Source organism: Anopheles moucheti, chromosome 2, assembly GCF_943734755.1.
Source record: "Anopheles moucheti chromosome 2, idAnoMoucSN_F20_07, whole genome shotgun sequence".
NCBI classification, from domain to species: domain Eukaryota; kingdom Metazoa; phylum Arthropoda; class Insecta; order Diptera; family Culicidae; genus Anopheles; species Anopheles moucheti.
The window spans coordinates 54,203,032-54,220,750 of NC_069140.1; the positions used below are offsets into that span (position 1 = coordinate 54,203,032).

Genomic DNA, 17,719 nt, shown 5'->3' on the forward strand with positions numbered 1-17,719 from the left:
GTTAAAGCTAAAAACGGATTTGCCTAAGCATGCTGAAGTGGCACGGGACTGCGCTAGAGGAAGCGCTGCCTGAAAACAACACAATCGAGGCGTTATCCTTAAATATTCACTGGCGTATGGTGAAACAAGTTATCAGCAACGCTGCTAAATTAACGATCAGCTATATATCCCGTAATGATTTGGAGGAATGAATGATGAGTGCAGGCGATCACTATCCGAAAAGAATGCAGTGCGTACCAGAATGTTCTTTGGTGAGACTCCTCACAATGTAGAAAACTGCAGAAAAATCGTGAGGTTGATTTATCCAAGAATAGATGCACCGTTTTGTAGCGACGCACGAGCAATTGTTACAGCATCTGTCTCAGTCGGGGGAAATTCATAAGTTGTACTCAATGTTACATGTAACACAAAGCGGATGCAGAAGGGGAAATCCTGATGGATGAACGAGAGATGATCGACAAGAGGATGTGCTGCGAGGTTTTGATATCCGAGGTACGGTTTTTATCAGTTCTCCTCAATTTCTTGGCTTCTCAGATAAAATTGATATCATCGTCCGTATATCTGCGGCGGAGTGCGAAGCGCACACTCGACTAAAACGCGAAGCCATAAGTATTGAATTGAGAATCAAAGCAACAAACACGAAGTTTGCTGGAGGCTCTGACTGTGATAAGTAGCAGAGTATCAGTGGGCGGCGACGATCTAGAGATAGAAGAGGAGTTTTGCTACCTTGGTGCGATCGTAACTACGGATATATACCCAAACAGTGAATTCCGTAGGCGCATTGTGCTTACTATAGACTGTACAAATTCCTACAATCCAAACTACACTCCATCCAGATACGAAATGTAGTATATAACTGCTACTTCCGGTAGGCTTTTATCACCATGAGTCTTGAACGATATTGGCGGAGGACACCAAAACGCTTGCCATTTTAGGGTGACGGGTGTTACGGACTATTTTTGACGGTATTTGTGAGCAGCAAATGCCAGTCATGCTACAAACCAGCTGATATGAATTAATAATACTGACGCATACGAAGTAAATGTAAGCAATATTTTATTTTTTTGCTACTATGTACAAACATGTACGCAACGACGATGAGCAAAACCTGGGTTTATACTAGTATATCACAACTGAGACCACCAAACTATACACGTCATAATCATTCATGGCAGCGTACTAGACCACAAGCGCGGGCTCTGGATCATCAGATGAGCGTGTTTTGCGGAAATACTTTTTTGCAAATGGATAATCATATTCCTCGCTCTCGGGCTCGTAGCTTTCCATATGCGAGGGGCAGTCACATTTCTTCTTCAGTTTCGAACACTTCGAGCAGTGCTTCGTCGGCTGTTCTGGAGAATAATCCTCTTCCGTGCTTTCAACTTCCTCAGTGCTGGATCGATCCTGACAACGATCACACACCGGTGCATCCTGCTTTACTACGTTGAACTTGGGATCCTTATTTTCGACCTTGCCGTAGCAGATGTCGAAATAGTTCTGATGCTTCGGATTACACGGTGCTCCCTCTTCTTCTTCCGACGAACAAATGCGACAGTTAAAACGCTTACGCTTGTGTGGCTTGAGTTCCAGTACATGCATGTTGGCTTTGTACATCCGTTCCTCCGGGATACCTTCGTGCTTGGGTGCGGGTGCAGGCTTCATAGGCTGAGCATGCACATACAAGCCTGCTTCATTAACATTGTTTATTTTTGCATACTCCTTTGCCAGCTGATAGCTTATTATGTCGGCAGGATATTTGCTGTATACAAATATAAAGATCATTTAAATAAAAACATTCATATTAGACCCACAGCAAAGTTTAGATGGTTTTCAATATTTTGATTACCGTTTCGGTTGATCTGGATGATGTTCAAAGCCGCATTCACATGATCTGGATTTTGCAAACTTAGGCTCAACATGATCCGGAGCTAATGGACGAATGCGATATTCCTGCTCACACGAACAAACATCCGGCTTTGGTTTAAATTCAAGTGGCTTAGTCACGTTGCATTTTTTCTTCTTATAAAACGGAAACGGTTGAGGTGGTGGACCACGGACAATTTCCAACTGGCATTCGCATTCGTTGCGGTTACACTTGTTGCACTTTGCATCCACCATGGCCAGTGCCACTAGGACAAACACTAGCGCCAAAACGATCCTCATGATATGACTATATGTGTGCACTACCTTCTATCACAAAACTGTGCTGAACTTGACCGTCAAAACGACTGACGGAACCAAAGAGGCTAAGGGGACATTTTATACCTTTGTCCAATCGTGGCCCTGTTGTCACTGTGTCGAACTATGAACGTGGTGCCGTTCGATTGTTATGCCGCCAGAGACTATCCAAGGTCACATGCCGGTGTGCTTGCAGGTGGTATATACTGTCACCTGGCAGAAAGCACAGACGACGTGCCTCGGCATGATTCCAACGGCTGCGCTACGGTACTGCTACGGTTACATCAAGTGTCGTGTATTTGGCTTCCAGTCAACAGCGAAGTCAAATGTTTATAGTTGATGTTTTCAAGCACGAAGTTACAGCGAACTGGTCGTAGGTTATACATGCATACCGGAACAAGCTTTCATTCTGCTTCCACTTTAATCAATTTTACTTAAAAACAGCGACAAAAGAGTTCATTTAGACCTTTAACCATTTAATAGTGTTTTTTAAGGTCATGTCGGCAATATCGAAACTGAATAAAAATTTTGTACAACAGAGTTATATTTTTGTAGAAGTTTAGTAATATTTTTTTCCAAAAACATCCATAAAAGGAAATGAAGAGTGCAAAGGATCTAATAGATCAACCAAAAAACATACAGTACCGGCCAAGCCTTCGTATAAACTATAAGGACGATCGGGTGCAAGTAGCTGGTCTGCAAATATAGTCGAATTTAAAAATTCGGCAAATTTTGCAGCACGATACAAGTAGCGTTTTTCTCCCGTCAAGCGATACATTAACAAAAAGGCATAACCGTTCCCTGCCACTCCGTGGCAAATCCCCGGTCCTTTACGGAGTAAACCTTGGCGCCAGATTGTGTCAGTGCATCTTCGGCAGCATTGTAGATACTTTTCTTCCTTGAATATTAGAAATGCTTTAGCGAAAAGATAAATCGCCCCAGCGCAGCCATGACACCAGTGTACAAGCATTCTATTCGAATCAAGACGTGTTGGAAAGTTCCCATCGCTGCTTTGCAGTGTAAGTATGTAATCGATAGTGCTTTTTATATCCGAAAGATCAGATGTTGAAGCACGAAATTGGCCATTAGCATCTCGCTCGAACCAAGGCGATTCGAGGAGAGCGTGTAAAATCGCACAAATTCCATGAGCAGCACCCAGATACGTTTTTTCGTGATATTCATACATTAACGGCGGTGCAATTTGTAGCGAGGCTGCCATGCATCGTCCACGGTTCATTAAAACTTGACAAATTGTGGTAATCATCTCGTTTTTGATCGGTTTGGATGCAATTATCTGGTTTAACCAGTATGCCCCATGCAAGAAACCCGCCCTGCCAACCAGAACTTCATCCGCATCGTATCCGGCAGCACTGGAGCAAGTTGGGTATCCTTTTAAAAACATTTTCACATCGTTTTCCATGTCTGTTATGTTTTTTAGATCATGAGAAATCACTGCAGAAACGGCCGCAATCCCAGAATCTCCACAAAGAAAAGCTACGTAATCCTTGCTAGAATGTTTTTTCCTCATAGTTTGTCGCTTAGCTTCGCCGATGTATTTCGTTGCAAATTCCAAACAAGGTTACATATCTCTAGTTTCGCTCGATAGACTCAGTTTCCAGAACATGAAAGCGATACCTGCAACGATTGGGAGATGTTTTATTTCTGCTAACATTTTTTCGAAGGCTTTCCTAATTTTACCTGCAATCCCAACATAGACATCCTCGCGCATCTTTGTGTTCGTTTGACTCTCAATCATTTCTACTAACTTTTTAATAAGCTCAACTACACTTGCGCGCGGTACCAACTGATGTTGCTCCGCGCCATGCACTTTTTCTTCGTAGTCAGCAAAAGGATTAGAAAAAAATCGGTCAGACATTCTGATGCAGTTCAAGTTCCGGCAAACCACTCGTAAAAAGCAAAATTTTGATACGACGCGAAATGTAAACAATCGAAAGATAAACAAACCTTTTTGACAGTACTAATACTGGCAACACTTCCACATTTGACAGTTTCTTTGCTGAATGACGGATATAAATATTTACATTCCACCACATTCATCTTGCAAAAAGTATTTTACGTAGGTCTAACTTTGCCTTTGCGCAGTGAAATCTGAGAAACATTCCGAGCTGAAAGTATTACATCGGTGGAGGCACAATGTCTTGGTTTCAAGATCTGGCTGGTAAAGCAGAAAACATACTTACGAAAATAGATCAGAATGCCGCAACCGTACTACAAACCCGACCAGGGTCTGATGATGTGGAAGGTGTTCCATTACTGGAGGTCAGTGTCATGACGAACGAAGTTGCTTCGCAGCAAGGAACCAAAACGAGGGTTGTCTCGAAAAGTTCATTGCTTAACAAAAAGGTGCCCAGAGGAATGATACGTTCCGGTTCTAATGCGTCGTATGAAAAAAACCAAGAACCAGAAGCTGAAACACCTTCCCTGAAGTCCGAGAAGCAAAACATGTCCGGATCCTCGTCCAGGCGTAGTTCGCTGAACTCAAAGAAGGAGGGAACCGTCATTGATATGAGTGAGCTAGTAGCTAAGAAATTAACCTACACCGAGCGGGAGCCGAATTATTCGATCGAAAAGGAATTGGCAGCAATCAAAATAGTCCTCGCGGAAATTAAGGCCGAACGCGATGAATTGAAAAGCGAGCTTGATACGGCACTATCACAACAACTGGTCAATGGAGAAACTGAAAACAAACTATTAGAGCTTGAGGTGCTGTGTCAGAATTTATCAGAAGAAAAAAACATTTTAGCTGGCAAGCTGCTCAGCATTGAGGAGGCAAATGGTAAATACGTCAAATCCATTTCCGAGTTGGAATCAACGATTGCGAAGCACATACAGTGCGAGCAGGAACTAAATAGCAAGTTAGAGACTGCGAAACTGGAGACAGAGAATGCCCTGGCCGAATTGCAACAATATCGTGTTCGTGCCCATGCAACGTTACAATTGAAAGAGAAAACTATTGAACAGTTAAAGGAACAAATGCATAGTGGAAGCGCTGATGGTAGCATCAGCACAAATGATGTGAAATTTAGCAACGCGGAACAGATATTGCAGATTGAGCTGGAGCAAACAAGGCAAGAGAAAACAAACCTTTTGGAGGAACTAAACAATCTTAACGAACGCATGAAGCAACGTGAAGCACAGTGGATGAGTAACGAAGAAAAGTTACGTGTAACTGTACAAGGATTGGAACAGAGTGTACAGCGTTTTCAGCAACAAGCATCATTCGAGACGGATAAGTTTAAATTGCTAGAAGAGGATTTCACAACAAAGCAGAAAGAACTAGTGTCCGCCCGGGAAGAGCTAATCAAGCAACGGACAAGCTTCACGTTACGGTTACATGAGAAGTATGTTATTCACGAGGTTTCCTTGTGTTAAGAATTAGTAACTCTATTGTGTTATTTCAGGGAATCGGAGAACAACAAGCTTCGGAACAAAATACACGCTCGTCCAGTTAGTCCACTAAATGATCACGAAGATCGATTAGCTTCACTGACACAATCATTAGTTCAAAAGCAAACAGCATTAGAGACGGTTACTGCTGAAAGAAATGCTCTTCGCATACAACTGGAAAAATTGGAAGTATGTTTTAATCATATTACGATACAAACAGAAGTTTAAACGAATCTACCTCAATCCATTCTAGAACCAGTACCGAAACACTGCATCTCAAGTGAGGCAACAGCGTGCGGTTTATTTAAACAGTAATGTGACTGATGATGGTAATTGTTGTCTAACAAGGCCCAAGTATCTACAAATCCAAAACAAATATATCAAACTGTTTTTCGTTTTTCAGCAAAATCACAAGTTCCAAACTTCATGCTGGAAACACCTTTTGATAACAACGTGGCGCGAAGGATGAAGCGGGCATATTCCTCGCTCGATTCCATTGGCATACGATTGGGAGTGTTTCTGCGTCGTTACCCGTTGATTCGTATACTTGTAATAGTCTATGTCGCCGTCCTGCATCTGTGGGTTATGTTCGTGCTTCTTTCCTCTACGCCTACATAGGATAAGTGCCTAATCGTATTTGTGTATTTTAACAGTAAAAATTAAATACATTTATATGGATGCTTCATCCATTATGTCAGCCAAATAGTATACATATTTTTGTTCGAAATGAATTTTGTAAAACGTACGTCCTGCAGATCCTTTTGAAATCTTCGCTGCGGTGTAATTGGTTACACCACATGTTTGCAACCGACGTGTGGTGTAATTATCAGCAGTCAAATGTCATTCGTGGCTCCCGAAAGGTAAACAACAACAAATCGTGCAATCGCGATCAATTTCTGGTGAAAATTCAGGATGGATTTCGATAGCCCTGACTGTGTGGAAAAGGATTTTCCTGGTTTGTACGCCTCCGATGCGAGCGGAAAAAGCAAAAAAGATGACAAAGATTGTGCGTGTCCTGCTTTTGTGTAGTTTTGTGACCGCAAGTGTGAAAGCTGCAGGAAATGCTAACTGTTTGGTTTCTTTTTTGTTCTATCTACATTCAACAGTTAGTGACGCTGATCCGGAAAAGGTCAGCAAAAAGGAACTGCTAATAGGCCGCAGAAAGGATAAGAAGGAAAAGAAAACGGCTTACGCCACCTTGGAGGGTGAAAGCTCACCGGAAGAGGAGCTCGAAACAAAGTAAGCTTGCAGCAACCCCGCAGGCTGTGCTGGCAGTGCATGTGCATTCGTCACAATTGCGCCGCTCAGTCGCACTTGCATTCAGTGCTGAAAAACCTGTGTTCTATTGGTACGTACCGTAGGCATGTGGAGTAAATCGATATTTTTCTTTGGCAGGAGCCCTTCGAAGACTAAAAAATCCAAAACATTCAAGTTCCCATCGAAGAGCAAGGAAAAGAGGGAAAAATCGCGCGAGAAGGACAAGGAAAAGCCGGAATCTTCGAAACAGGAGGAAAGCAGCAAGGCACCGGAGAAAAATGAAAAAGAAAAGGAAAAGAAAAAAGATAAAGATAAAAAGGAAAAGGATAAAAAGGAGAAATTGAAGGACAAAAAGGACAAAAAGCTGAAGCAGGGCAGTGTCAGCGAGGAGGTACTGGAGCTAGGCGATGCGCAACCCATTTTTGGCGTGTCACTTGGTTTGGCAACCGAACGTAGTCGTTGCCACGACGGTGTGAATCTGCCGTTGGTTGTTCGCGATTGTATCGATTATCTGCAGGAACATGGTCTACAAAGTGAACAGATATATAAGGTGGAGGCTGTCAAAACAAAGCTACAGCAGCTGAAACGCACCTACAACAACCGCGAGGGATCGTGCATCAGTGAGATGGACGTACCGATTGCCTGCGGACTGCTGAAGATGTTTTTGCGCGAGCTTCCGGAACCGATACTTACCACGGATTTGTCGTCTCGTTTTGAAGAAGTCGCCTCACACTCGCAAGTCTCGCAGCAGGAGCAGGAGCTGGTCTGCCTGGTCGAACAGTTACCGAGCTGTAATAGAACGCTTCTTTCGTGGATGTTTATGCATGTGGATGCTGTGACACAGAATGAGGATTTTACAAAGATGAATGCGCAGAACATTGCGATGCTGCTCAGCCCAACCTTTCAAATGTCGCACCGCTTGTTCGTAGCGATACTGTGCCATTGCAGCACTCTGTTCGCTGACACAAGCTTACATAAGTAAGTATCAAGTAAGATAGTTGCCCCCGTCTGACTGCCAGTGCGTCGCTAGATAAAAGGTGTATCTTTGTAACGTAGTTCAAACAATTCAAGATAAGCAGAAATTACAGTGTGTTCCACTTGCAGCGAGTGTTAGCTTCTTCTTCAGAAGCTCTATCCCATCAGTTTCACTAAGAACGTGTTACTCTCTATCATGTTTAAAAAAACTAGAGTAAAACTGCTTTCAAGCTTTTTTCTAAAGTACGATACGTTACTTTTACACCAGTGCGTAAAACAGTGCGATTCAACGAACATTTCAATCTCTTCTGCAGATATGTTCCCCCGTTGACCGCATCAAGCCCAAATTTACCAGAAACGCCAGATGAAATATCGTTGGAGCTAAGGAAACAAGAAAGTCTACTAGCTCAAATTCATGCCGAAATGAATGCCGGATTTGTTACAAAGAAGCGCGAAGAGCAACTATGGGAAGTACAGCGTATTATTACACAACTGAAGGTAAGCGTTTCTTTTCGAGGCGTTCTGCTATGATCGTATGGAAAACACCTGTGCAAACACAGAACCTGCTTTTACCCACTTTCTCACCTTTATTGCAGCGTAAATTGCGATCATTTGAAAAAAAGTCTGATTGCGTACAGAAAAGTCTCGACGATACGGTAGATGGAGATATTTCAATTGATTTAAATTTACAAAAATCGAAACTTTCGTGTTCGGATGATGAATCTTCCATTAAAACTGTAACGGCTATTTCAACCGAGTCGGCAACAAATACGGAAGCCAAAAACACACCACAAGAAACTTCGGACGAAACGGGACCAGCAGAGCGGAAAGCCTCAATCACGGAATCTCCTGATACGGCTATGGTTAAACCGGATGGTTTAGGTGTGCCTCAATCGGCGCCGGAAACAACCTCCATGAGTGACAAGGTTACCGTAACCGATAATGGCTTTTTGTTGCTGCCGCAGAACCATCCGGAATATCTTACACTCATACGGTTGCAGCTAGAAAACCAAGAGCTGGTAAACTGGAAAGCCCAGCTGCAGGCTCGCATTCAATCGGAGAGGGACGAAATAGTGCAAATGAAGAAACTGCTCGTAGTTGACGGGAGCATGGCCACGACCGTTGGTGTCGATGCATCGATAATGGCCAGCGAAGAGCATGAGAAACTGATGGCTCATTATCTGAAGGAAAATACTCTGCTCGAACAGAAGCGCCAGATGCTGGCAAAGGAAATATTCGAAGAAAATAAGAATCTGATACAGATGCAGGTGGAGTTGGCTTTAAATCGGTACAGAATATAAGATAGGCCAGACAAATCCAAGAAGAATACGTTTAATTTGCTGTTTTTGTATTAAAATCAAAAATTATTTAACTGAATTGCTAATGAAAATGCAATACAATGCATCTAGCAAATAATTGTTCGGTAATGGGAAATGTATGCAACATGTTAGGAACATTCAGTGTATGCATTATCCCAACATTAGCATTGATACAGATCATTCAAACATTTGGTGTGTTGTTTAGCTTATTGTTTGCAAATCAATGAAGGCAAATAGTAATGCAATTTTAAAATGCCTGAGCTAATCATAAATAAAATTCATAAGGAGGAAATAAAGACATAAACGAGTTTATGCTCGTCCAATTTGTTTGAACAATGTTCTACAATAGTGAGTGCATTGGTGGCGTAGGAATCTACCGTTTTGCAAGCAGAGGTGTGAGCCACTTTGTATGTGAAGTTTAGATCATCACCCATTGCATATTACCATCGGAGTAGCACGCATGCATGTGCCTTCTCCTGATTTCGGGAGAGTGGCACACGATTTCGTTTACGAACGATGTAGATGCATGGTGCATTGGGAAGGGAAAAATATGCGCGCGCACAAAATAAAAATTGTGCTTCAAGTAGACGTGTGAACGAGAGATAAGTAAAAACCTGCGAGAGTGATATTTCGGTGGAAAATGTATATTTTTTCACTCTAATTTTTTTGACGAAAACATACAGTGTATGTAACGAAAATTGCAGCTGATAGCGAGTTGCACCGTATTGGTATTATTCCATCTTGAGCACACTGCTAGTAAAATACAGTAAAGATTATTTATTGTTTAAAGTAAAACTTTACGTAGGTTTAAAATTATTTACCTTATTTGTGTTTATTATTTGCTGTATAAATGTGTGTAGAATTCATATCCAAAATAAATCTAGCACAAAAGCCCAACAAGGTTGCTTTGGTTAAATATTTTGAATGAGTAAATTCACAAACGGTAGGTGTATCAGCGGATGAAGGTGGATGCTGTAGGATGAATTACGAAAAATGCATATCATCGGAAAACGCACAAGTTTTTTTTATTTCCCCGAGGGAGAATTTCGAACACTTAACAAATATCGTGCGAATATCGCGGAATGTGCGCTTAGCACTTTTCGTCCTTTTTGCACAAGCATACAAAGAATCTTTGCATCGGTTGCATTATTTTTGGCCAAATGCATTGAAATGCATGAGGATCACGCCAGGCGTCAATTGCCAAAAGGAGGATGCACAAAGAGAAAAACGATTCAAATATCCTTTTGCCGAATGCGGCCGTCGAGTCGAGTGTGTCTACCGGAAAGGAGGAAAGAAAAGGGAAAAACCGAGCGCACACAGCTACAAACCGCATACACACGAGCGGCGGGTGGAAAACAAACACGCACAGTGGAACTGGCAAATCGGAAAGAGAAAACGCGTTCGCTTCTCTGCGCTCCTTCGCCGCTGTCATGCCATTGATCGTTGTCGTCGTCGCACTCTGGTAGCGCGGGTGCGTTTGTGTGTTCTCTCCATCTGCCAGGACGAACGAAGGGACAGTGCCGTTTGATGTTTCCGTCCCGTTTGCGCCAACGCGTGCCCGTGAATGGTTGCCATGTGTCCGGCGCGCGCTTTCGTGCCGTAGAGTGCCGTGCGTGCGTAGAGTTGAACGAGGACGACTGATGCCCGGGTGTGGGGGTGGGTCCCTTTGGCGGGGATGGTTGATGTTGGTTGCGAACTCGGTCGGTCGAGACCGTCTTTGGTTCAGTCTGTAAAAAAGTCGCGTCCGAAGCGGTAGCCTCCGGAACGGCGCGTGTAGCCCGGCTACCCAGGAACACAACACGCACACGCACACAGACACACGAGACGGGGGTTTTTTGTTTGGAGTAAAATAAGCAACAACAACAACAACAACAACAAAAAAGTAACCAGAAATCCAGTTTCTGCAAGTTTGCAATGCGCGCGCGATCCGCCGTGCCCGGACGATAGACGGACACGATAGATGTGACGAAATGATTAGTTAGGTGTTTTATCGTTGGTGAAGTTTGCCGTAAGTTTGTTGCTCGTTTGGCCATAGTTTCAGCTACAGGCTATAGTTTAGTGGTAAGCATGAAAAACATTCACCGCAGCGGAGACATCGCAGTGCAGACAAGAAAGTACACAGATCCTTACATTCCGCTCAAAACGGATCACTCCGGTATTTGATTCGATTGGACGAACTTGAAGTTTCCAGGCGCTGTAATAACCCACGGATATTTTGGAGGTGTGCTAACGGTGTTCAAAGTGTACCCCATCAAGCGTTCATGTACCGAGCGGGGAAAGTGAACGAATGCACACCTTGGGGAACAGTTTTTAATATCGTCCTTGATTGTGGAAGTTCGTTTTTTTTTGTGCAATTGTGGCGTGATTAAAGTTTTAGTCCCGTTCCTGCTTCTGTTGTTTCCTTTCGCAGCTTTACACTGACGTTACGTTCCACACCGTAACTATAGCTTTTTTTGATTTATGGTACCCTGCTTTTGTTTGGTGAATTCGGGCATGTGCTACAACTCTAAACCACGACAAACCCCTCGCAGGGCGTACTTTTTTATTTCGTCAAACATCTCTTCCCATCCGTGTTTTGAGTTCCCGAGGCTTTGTTTTGTGTTTTTTTTTATTCATCCCCAATCTATGCACGTTTCGGCATAAAATTATACGTTTTCGTAAAGTCATAAATATCGATTCAACAGAAACTATAAATTGGAAGTAACAAAAAAAATCCATTTTTGCCTTTTTTTTATTATGGTGAAAAACTTTTGTCTTGTGCCTTTGGTTTAGAATTTTTTAATTAAAAGTGGCAACTGAGGTGTGCGGAACTGTCCTAACTCCTGTATGTAAGGATTTTGATCATCACCTTGTCTGATGAAGCAACATAAAGTGTTTGTGGATTTATATTGCAATCGGTGGATTATATTTTAAATGTACGGAGTTAAGAAAAAACGCTCTAACATAGATCACAAACATGATCGAACGGTAACTATCTTCTGTTGTTTTTGTTTAACTATCGCAAGTGAATCCACCATGAATCTATCTCACTGTAACAGCAACAAGTTAAGAGCAAAATAGTAAGTGGAAAATATATTGTGATAAAGAAAAAGTGTGTAACAAAAGAGAAAAGCGTGGTGTAAAAATCGACCATAATTTCTATACAACTACCTCACTGCACCGTATCACTGCATACAGTACAATCCGGATGTCGTTGGGCGAGCTTCATAGAAATAATTGAAAACGTATAAACTAAGGTAAGTTGTATTATTTTTTTTTATAGAAAACATTGTAATTTTTTCCGCATTTCCAATGTCAACCATGCTATTGTACATCGCTAATACCCCGAAGGAAGCATTGAAGGTTGATCAACCGGCTTCAGAACAGTTAGTGTTCTTCTGTAAAGATCCGTCTTGTTTTGTTTCCAACAAGGAAATGTGATAAGTTCCTCCCCATTTTATATGAATGAACCAAGGGTAACATTTTTCGGTCACTCCTGTTATTTCGCTGGACGGAAGGGTCTGCGTCAATGTTCTTCCTCAGGGTTAATTAGTGAACACAGCGCAGCAGCAGGTTCTATGAAATCGGAAAAGAAAAGGGAAAAACACGGGGGCAAGGCCATTGAACTTTACAATAAACTTTACGGGTAGTTTGCACTATTCATATCAGCCCATGAGGGGGTTTGCAATAGAATTTTTCTTGCGTACTGACCAATATGCTGCTGACTGATGCGAAATGTGACTTTATTCTAACAAAATGTAAAAGCTAGCTGTTAAAAGCTTTTGTCGATAAAACAAAACTCTAAATTTACCCGATCTTGGATCGAAGATCGAATATACCCGGTAACTTTCGTACGCATTACGTGGATAAATCAAGTTCTAACCACTGAAGAGTTCCATTATGGGTAGACATACATTCTCGAAGCTCGAAAAAATGTTTATCAATCTGTCTCAAAGGTTAAATTTTGAAAGATTTAAAAATTTCTTGAAGTATTTCAGTTTTTCTTGAAAATGTAAAACATTTGTATAAACTACACTGACGTTTCTTTTGTGGGGAACTGCAAAAACTGCGTTTTGTCCCAAATTACCATGAACAAAACATTTTATTTTATGTTTTTGAAATAACAAATATTCTATAATTTGGTACTAGAGTTTTCAATTTATTATACGTCGTATAAAATGGAGATCGATTAAAGAATGGAGAGCATACATAAAGTCGAGGAATCAAATGGTGTAAAGAGCATTTCAATAAGTCAACGAGATTTTGTAAAAAACGCGATTCAACATAGAAAATCTTTGAATCGAGTTTAAAACAAATTAAATGTTTGCGGATGTAACATCTTTTTTTATTCAAGATTACAGATTTACAAGTAGTTCACCCCTTCACAGTCTAGCCCGGGCAGTGTTCAGGGAAGCCGATCGCGCCTTTCTTGTCAAGCTCGAGCACTGCTCGGACTGTTCTTTTTGTTGCTTTTTCCAGCTTCAGTTTGTGTTAAATCTTCTCCACATATAGACGCTTCTCAGTCTATGTGTGTGTGTGTGAATAAATGTTATGATTTATATTAGATAATATTTCTGCTTTAATTATCACAAAAAAAACCGGGGACCACGGGGTAGCGGCGCCGGTCTTCACATGAACAGACCGTGCCAAAATCCCACCCAAAATAATCCACCGTAGCAAGAACTGACTGTCCGACTACGTGGTAAAATGAGCCAGAAATGGCACGCATGACCTAGTCATTAGGCCATAACGAGAGAGAGAGAGAGAAAGAGAGAGAGAGAGAGAGAGAGAGAGAGAGAGAGAGAAAAGAGAGAGCGTTAATTATAAATAAAAAATAAGATAAATATGTCCTTTACTGTCTTTTGCTAAAAGCAATTGCCCTATATGATATTTCGGTATTTTTAATTAAGCACAATTAAAAATAAAAATAGCGTAAAGCATAACATCTGTAAACCTTTCATAAAAAGTCATAGAAACTGGTGACAACTTCAGGACCCTATTTTTCAAAAACTCGCGACTTTGAAGGGGTTCGCACAAATAGAGAGTACAGGCAGTCCCCCTCTTATACGCGGATTCGGAGATACGCGGTTTTTGGAAATTTAACAGATGAGTTAGTTTATAGCACAAAATCTAAACAGAAAAGTGAAAATTTGTTCGAAACTATCTTTTTTGTCGTATAAAATATATGTTTTTAACTTATTTTAATCAAATCTTTCTAAAAATCGCCTGATTTGTTAAATAAAGCAAGTGCAGAGAAAAAAGTCGACTTTAAACGAATAAGTCGAGTATAAACAAATTGCACCAGGATTCGACTTATGCGGAAATTCGAGTTACGCGGATTTTTCCCGGGTTATAGCGGTCCGCTATGCTAGCGTATCTCGGGGACTGCCTGTAATTTATAGATCCCCATATTTGATCGTTCTCAACATTGTTCTTCTAAGTGATGTTGGTACACGTGTTAGAGTACTACTTCTTCACTAAAAACACCTGTCGCGTTGATCGAACCAAGTCTTAGAATGTCAGTCGCCTTACTCATATACGCCTTCAAGTTTATTTAGTTTTATTTCCCAGACCATTACTAAATTGTGTTCCGCGATATACAGCAATTTTGCTTTTGAGCGACTTCTTCTCCTTAATAATGTGTGCCTTTAGGTTGATTTGTTTATCTCATTTAAATGATGTTTTGTACGTTTTGAACGTTTGTCTGCAAAAGCCCTAACATCTTAAATCTAAAACTACGCCTCGCGCTTAACACACTGAAACTTTACACTATCTATGCAGCTAATTAAATCCATAAGGAATTATTTCGTGTGATTTCATATTCTGAATATAATAACGCGTTTCTTGTAGACTCAGTCATTTTAAGAATTAAATCAGCTAATGGCATTATGCCTGTTGAACTATATAGATCAGTAAGTCTAGTCATATGTGAGACATGAGTTATTCTTAGTACCTTAGTAAAACATATTTCAATTTTCTTTTTATGCATCCGTGCACATGATGTCCATATATACGCCTTGGAGATATACTATTGTAATGGAAACATAGTAGAAGGATATCACTTTGAAAGGCTTTTTCACTTTTTGAAGGCGCTTTTTGAGAACAATTGAGTATTCGCTACTAAGAGGAGCTCTGTGAGTTGCACGGTCACTGAGGTTATAGATCATGTTATTGATCAAACTCACCTGGCAGGAATAGGACATTCCAGATCCAAAAGTCTTTTCAGTTTCTCGGTCTGTTGACGTTGATGGGCGTTGATGAACGATCGTGGGTGATTTAAAGGAAATTCTTTCCCGGCATAAGACCAATACTGCCTTTTTAAATTGTAGACAAACAATAATTAAAATCAGAAACAATAATTAAAATCAACATTAGTCAGCGATCGAGCGATTTGTTATTTATCTACGTGGACAAATCATAAGTCTCTCAATGCCGATAGTGATGCAAAGGAGCCATCATTGCTTTAAAAAGATGATATAATGAAAAGTGCAAAACTTATTTAATTAAGCGACAATACTGAACATAATCGATGCCAAAACTTGTACAAACGAATCGACATTGTCGTCTACATTAAACAAATCATTTGTCGACAGTCTTCGATGATAGTACATTTTTTCCGCCCCAAAACCAGTTCCCGCTGATGCAATTCGATTTCCTGTGGTCTGCCTGTGTCCTGGTCAGCAAAAAAGGAATACCGACCATCAATGCACGTAGCGTTGCGCAATTCCGGCCCTGCCCGTTACAAACCATTCTCCCGCTGGCAGAAAATCCTTCTGCCTTGCTACATTTGCCTGCGTGGAAGTGTGCCAACCATGAGTATAGAGCAGCATGGCAAACTCTTATCAATATTTCTGATCAGATCATCAATAAATAAATATTAATAATTTTCCTCCAATTTATTTTTTGTGAAATTAGGAAATAGAAAAGCCTGCACCGTAGCGAATGTAACGGTCCTTACAGCACGGGAAAAGGGGGCCGATGATGGTTTTGCGTGAAGGGTACGCAATTCAGGTCCTATTTGCGTTCCTGTGTCCGATGTCGAGTGTCGGAAAGGTGGGTAGCGGTGGCAGAGGAAAACGCCGGGAAGAAGGTGGCCGGCGGATATTTGTTTGCCTATTTTTGGCCACTGTGTGTGTGTGTGTGTGGTGTGGTCGTATGTGAGCATAAAGACGGTTTTATTTCATCGCTTGCCCTACCGCTGCAGTTACCGCTGCTCCGTGGGTACCTTCACTTTTATCCTTATATCATCACCTTGAAGAGCTTCTTCAAGCAGCTGGCTTGTCTTGCGGCTGTCCACACCGTTTCGACTGGTTCTGGCAGTTCCATTTGCCTCCTTGGAATGGAAAGATACAGTCGAACGACAAGGACCTGTGTCACTTTTAACAGCGGCCCGTGGTAACGATTGTACGAGTACGCTTTTCCTTGCACCTCTTTTTCGCCACCAGCAGGATAGTTAGCAGGGAACAAGTGCCGATGGAAGATGATGATGATGATGATGTATGCTCGATTGTGTCCTCGTGTGGGTTTCGATAAAAAAAAAACAACTACAACCAAACTGCCCGTTGGCGGTGACGGTAGCTTTTCATACTGTTATTGTGCGCGCTCGCTGCTGGGGTGGATTATGTGCGCCTAACTAGATATTGAGAGTGGCGAATGGCCTTCGATAGATAGGCGCCCCTCGAGCAGGTTGACCACCCTGCTTACTCGCCACCCCGCCAATGCACATCACCGGCCGGGAAGCAAGATAAAGGCATAACTGGTAAGAGGAAAAAAAAACCCCACTAATAATAATACCTCCCACGTTCATGCATGGCCAGGAGTTTCGGAAAATTTTCCACAACAGGAAATTTATCCATCCGTCTACTCTTCTGCGAACCAACCAAGTTCGTGTTACAAGTTCCGTGTGTGTACATGTTGACGTTACACAATCGAGCTGATACGGGAGCCAGCGTAGCATGGGAAAGAGAACCTGAAGAGAGACATAGACAGGGAGCCAGTGGGTGGAGATAAGGATGAGGAGGTTGGCTAGCATTCGCATAAGAAGCAGCAGAAGTCCGAGCATAAAAAGCGACTGCCAACGATTGGACAGCAATCGTAGGGCAAAAATGTATCAAATCGCCATGTCATTGAATAAATGAGAAGAAAATTACATTGAAATCAGAAAGAATTGACATGATGAAAGTGGTTTGGGATGGAGGGAAGATACACACACACACGCGGAACTGCAACGTGAGGAAGGCAAGCGGTAGCTGGTACCGATCTGAAGTGTCTGCTTTTCGCAACTCGGTGAATGTCTCGGTCTCGGGATAGAGCAATGGACGAATGTAACCAAAATTGAAACATGTCCCCAAAAACACTCGTGATCGGAATTGCATCAATGGGAGGCTATTTGTACAACATTTCGAACGATTCGGTAGTTTATAACAATCATTCTTCACCGTCAGAATACGATGGTGGTATTGGCTGATTAATTGTCGATAAATCGCTCCGAAGAGACCTTGCTGCATTCGTTGATCGTCAATGTGTGATAATATGCGATAGGATCCAAACCATTGTATCGTTGAAAATTTGAACCTGAAATTGTGCTGCGAATTGTAGCAGTG

The 17,719-nt window shown here is 41.8% G+C and overlaps 3 protein-coding genes across 5 annotated transcripts; 2 read left to right on the plus strand and 1 right to left on the minus strand.

The window, feature by feature from the left end:
• Positions 1-1,114: 1,114 nt before the first annotated feature.
• On the minus strand, positions 1,115-4,020 carry LOC128310551 (lanC-like protein 3 homolog). 2 transcript variants are annotated; one of them, XM_053047220.1, is made up of 3 exons: positions 3,877-4,020; positions 1,847-2,611; positions 1,115-1,759 (listed from the first exon to the last, which is right to left on the minus strand). In XM_053047220.1, exons 2-3 carry the CDS (start codon positions 2,161-2,163, stop codon positions 1,180-1,182), a joined length of 897 nt encoding a protein of 298 aa, XP_052903180.1. In that variant the 5' UTR covers positions 2,164-2,611; positions 3,877-4,020; the 3' UTR covers positions 1,115-1,179. The 2 variants fall into 2 exon arrangements, with proteins under 2 accessions (XP_052903180.1, XP_052903179.1); XM_053047219.1 differs by lacking the exons at positions 1,115-1,759; positions 1,847-2,611 and adding an exon at positions 2,736-3,813.
• Positions 4,021-4,274: 254 nt separating this feature from the next.
• LOC128297001 (golgin-84) lies at positions 4,275-6,250 on the plus strand. Its single transcript, XM_053032539.1, has 4 exons — positions 4,275-5,540; positions 5,601-5,775; positions 5,840-5,915; positions 5,990-6,250. The coding sequence occupies exons 1-4, from the start codon at positions 4,333-4,335 to the stop codon at positions 6,202-6,204; spliced, it is 1,674 nt and encodes a 557-aa protein (XP_052888499.1). The 5' UTR covers positions 4,275-4,332; the 3' UTR covers positions 6,205-6,250.
• A 201-nt stretch (positions 6,251-6,451) lies between these two features.
• Positions 6,452-10,014, plus strand: LOC128297000 (ralA-binding protein 1). Of its 2 annotated transcripts, none has more exons than XM_053032537.1 (5): positions 6,452-6,592; positions 6,693-6,825; positions 6,982-7,821; positions 8,133-8,316; positions 8,415-10,014. In XM_053032537.1, the coding sequence occupies exons 1-5, from the start codon at positions 6,499-6,501 to the stop codon at positions 9,117-9,119; spliced, it is 1,956 nt and encodes a 651-aa protein (XP_052888497.1). In that variant the 5' UTR covers positions 6,452-6,498; the 3' UTR covers positions 9,120-10,014. The 2 variants fall into 2 exon arrangements, with proteins under 2 accessions (XP_052888497.1, XP_052888498.1); XM_053032538.1 differs by having other exon boundaries at positions 6,985-7,821.
• Positions 10,015-17,719: the final 7,705 nt, after the last annotated feature.

Excerpts from the sequence above, each read along its gene's own strand:
- LOC128297000 (XM_053032537.1), top strand. The coding sequence starts at position 6,499 with ATGGATTTCGATAGCCCTGACTGTGTGGAAAAGGATTTTCCTGGTTTG. Across the intron at positions 6,593-6,692 it reads CAAAAAAGATGACAAAGATT|TTAGTGACGCTGATCCGGAA; the intron begins GTGCGTGTCCTG and ends TACATTCAACAG. Across the intron at positions 7,822-8,132 it reads GCTGACACAAGCTTACATAA|ATATGTTCCCCCGTTGACCG; the intron begins GTAAGTATCAAG and ends TCTCTTCTGCAG.
- LOC128310551 (XM_053047219.1), bottom strand. The coding sequence starts at position 3,706 with ATGAGGAAAAAACATTCTAGCAAGGATTACGTAGCTTTTCTTTGTGGA.
- LOC128297001 (XM_053032539.1), top strand. The coding sequence starts at position 4,333 with ATGTCTTGGTTTCAAGATCTGGCTGGTAAAGCAGAAAACATACTTACG. Across the intron at positions 5,541-5,600 it reads ACGTTACGGTTACATGAGAA|GGAATCGGAGAACAACAAGC; the intron begins GTATGTTATTCA and ends GTGTTATTTCAG. Across the intron at positions 5,776-5,839 it reads TACAACTGGAAAAATTGGAA|AACCAGTACCGAAACACTGC; the intron begins GTATGTTTTAAT and ends AATCCATTCTAG.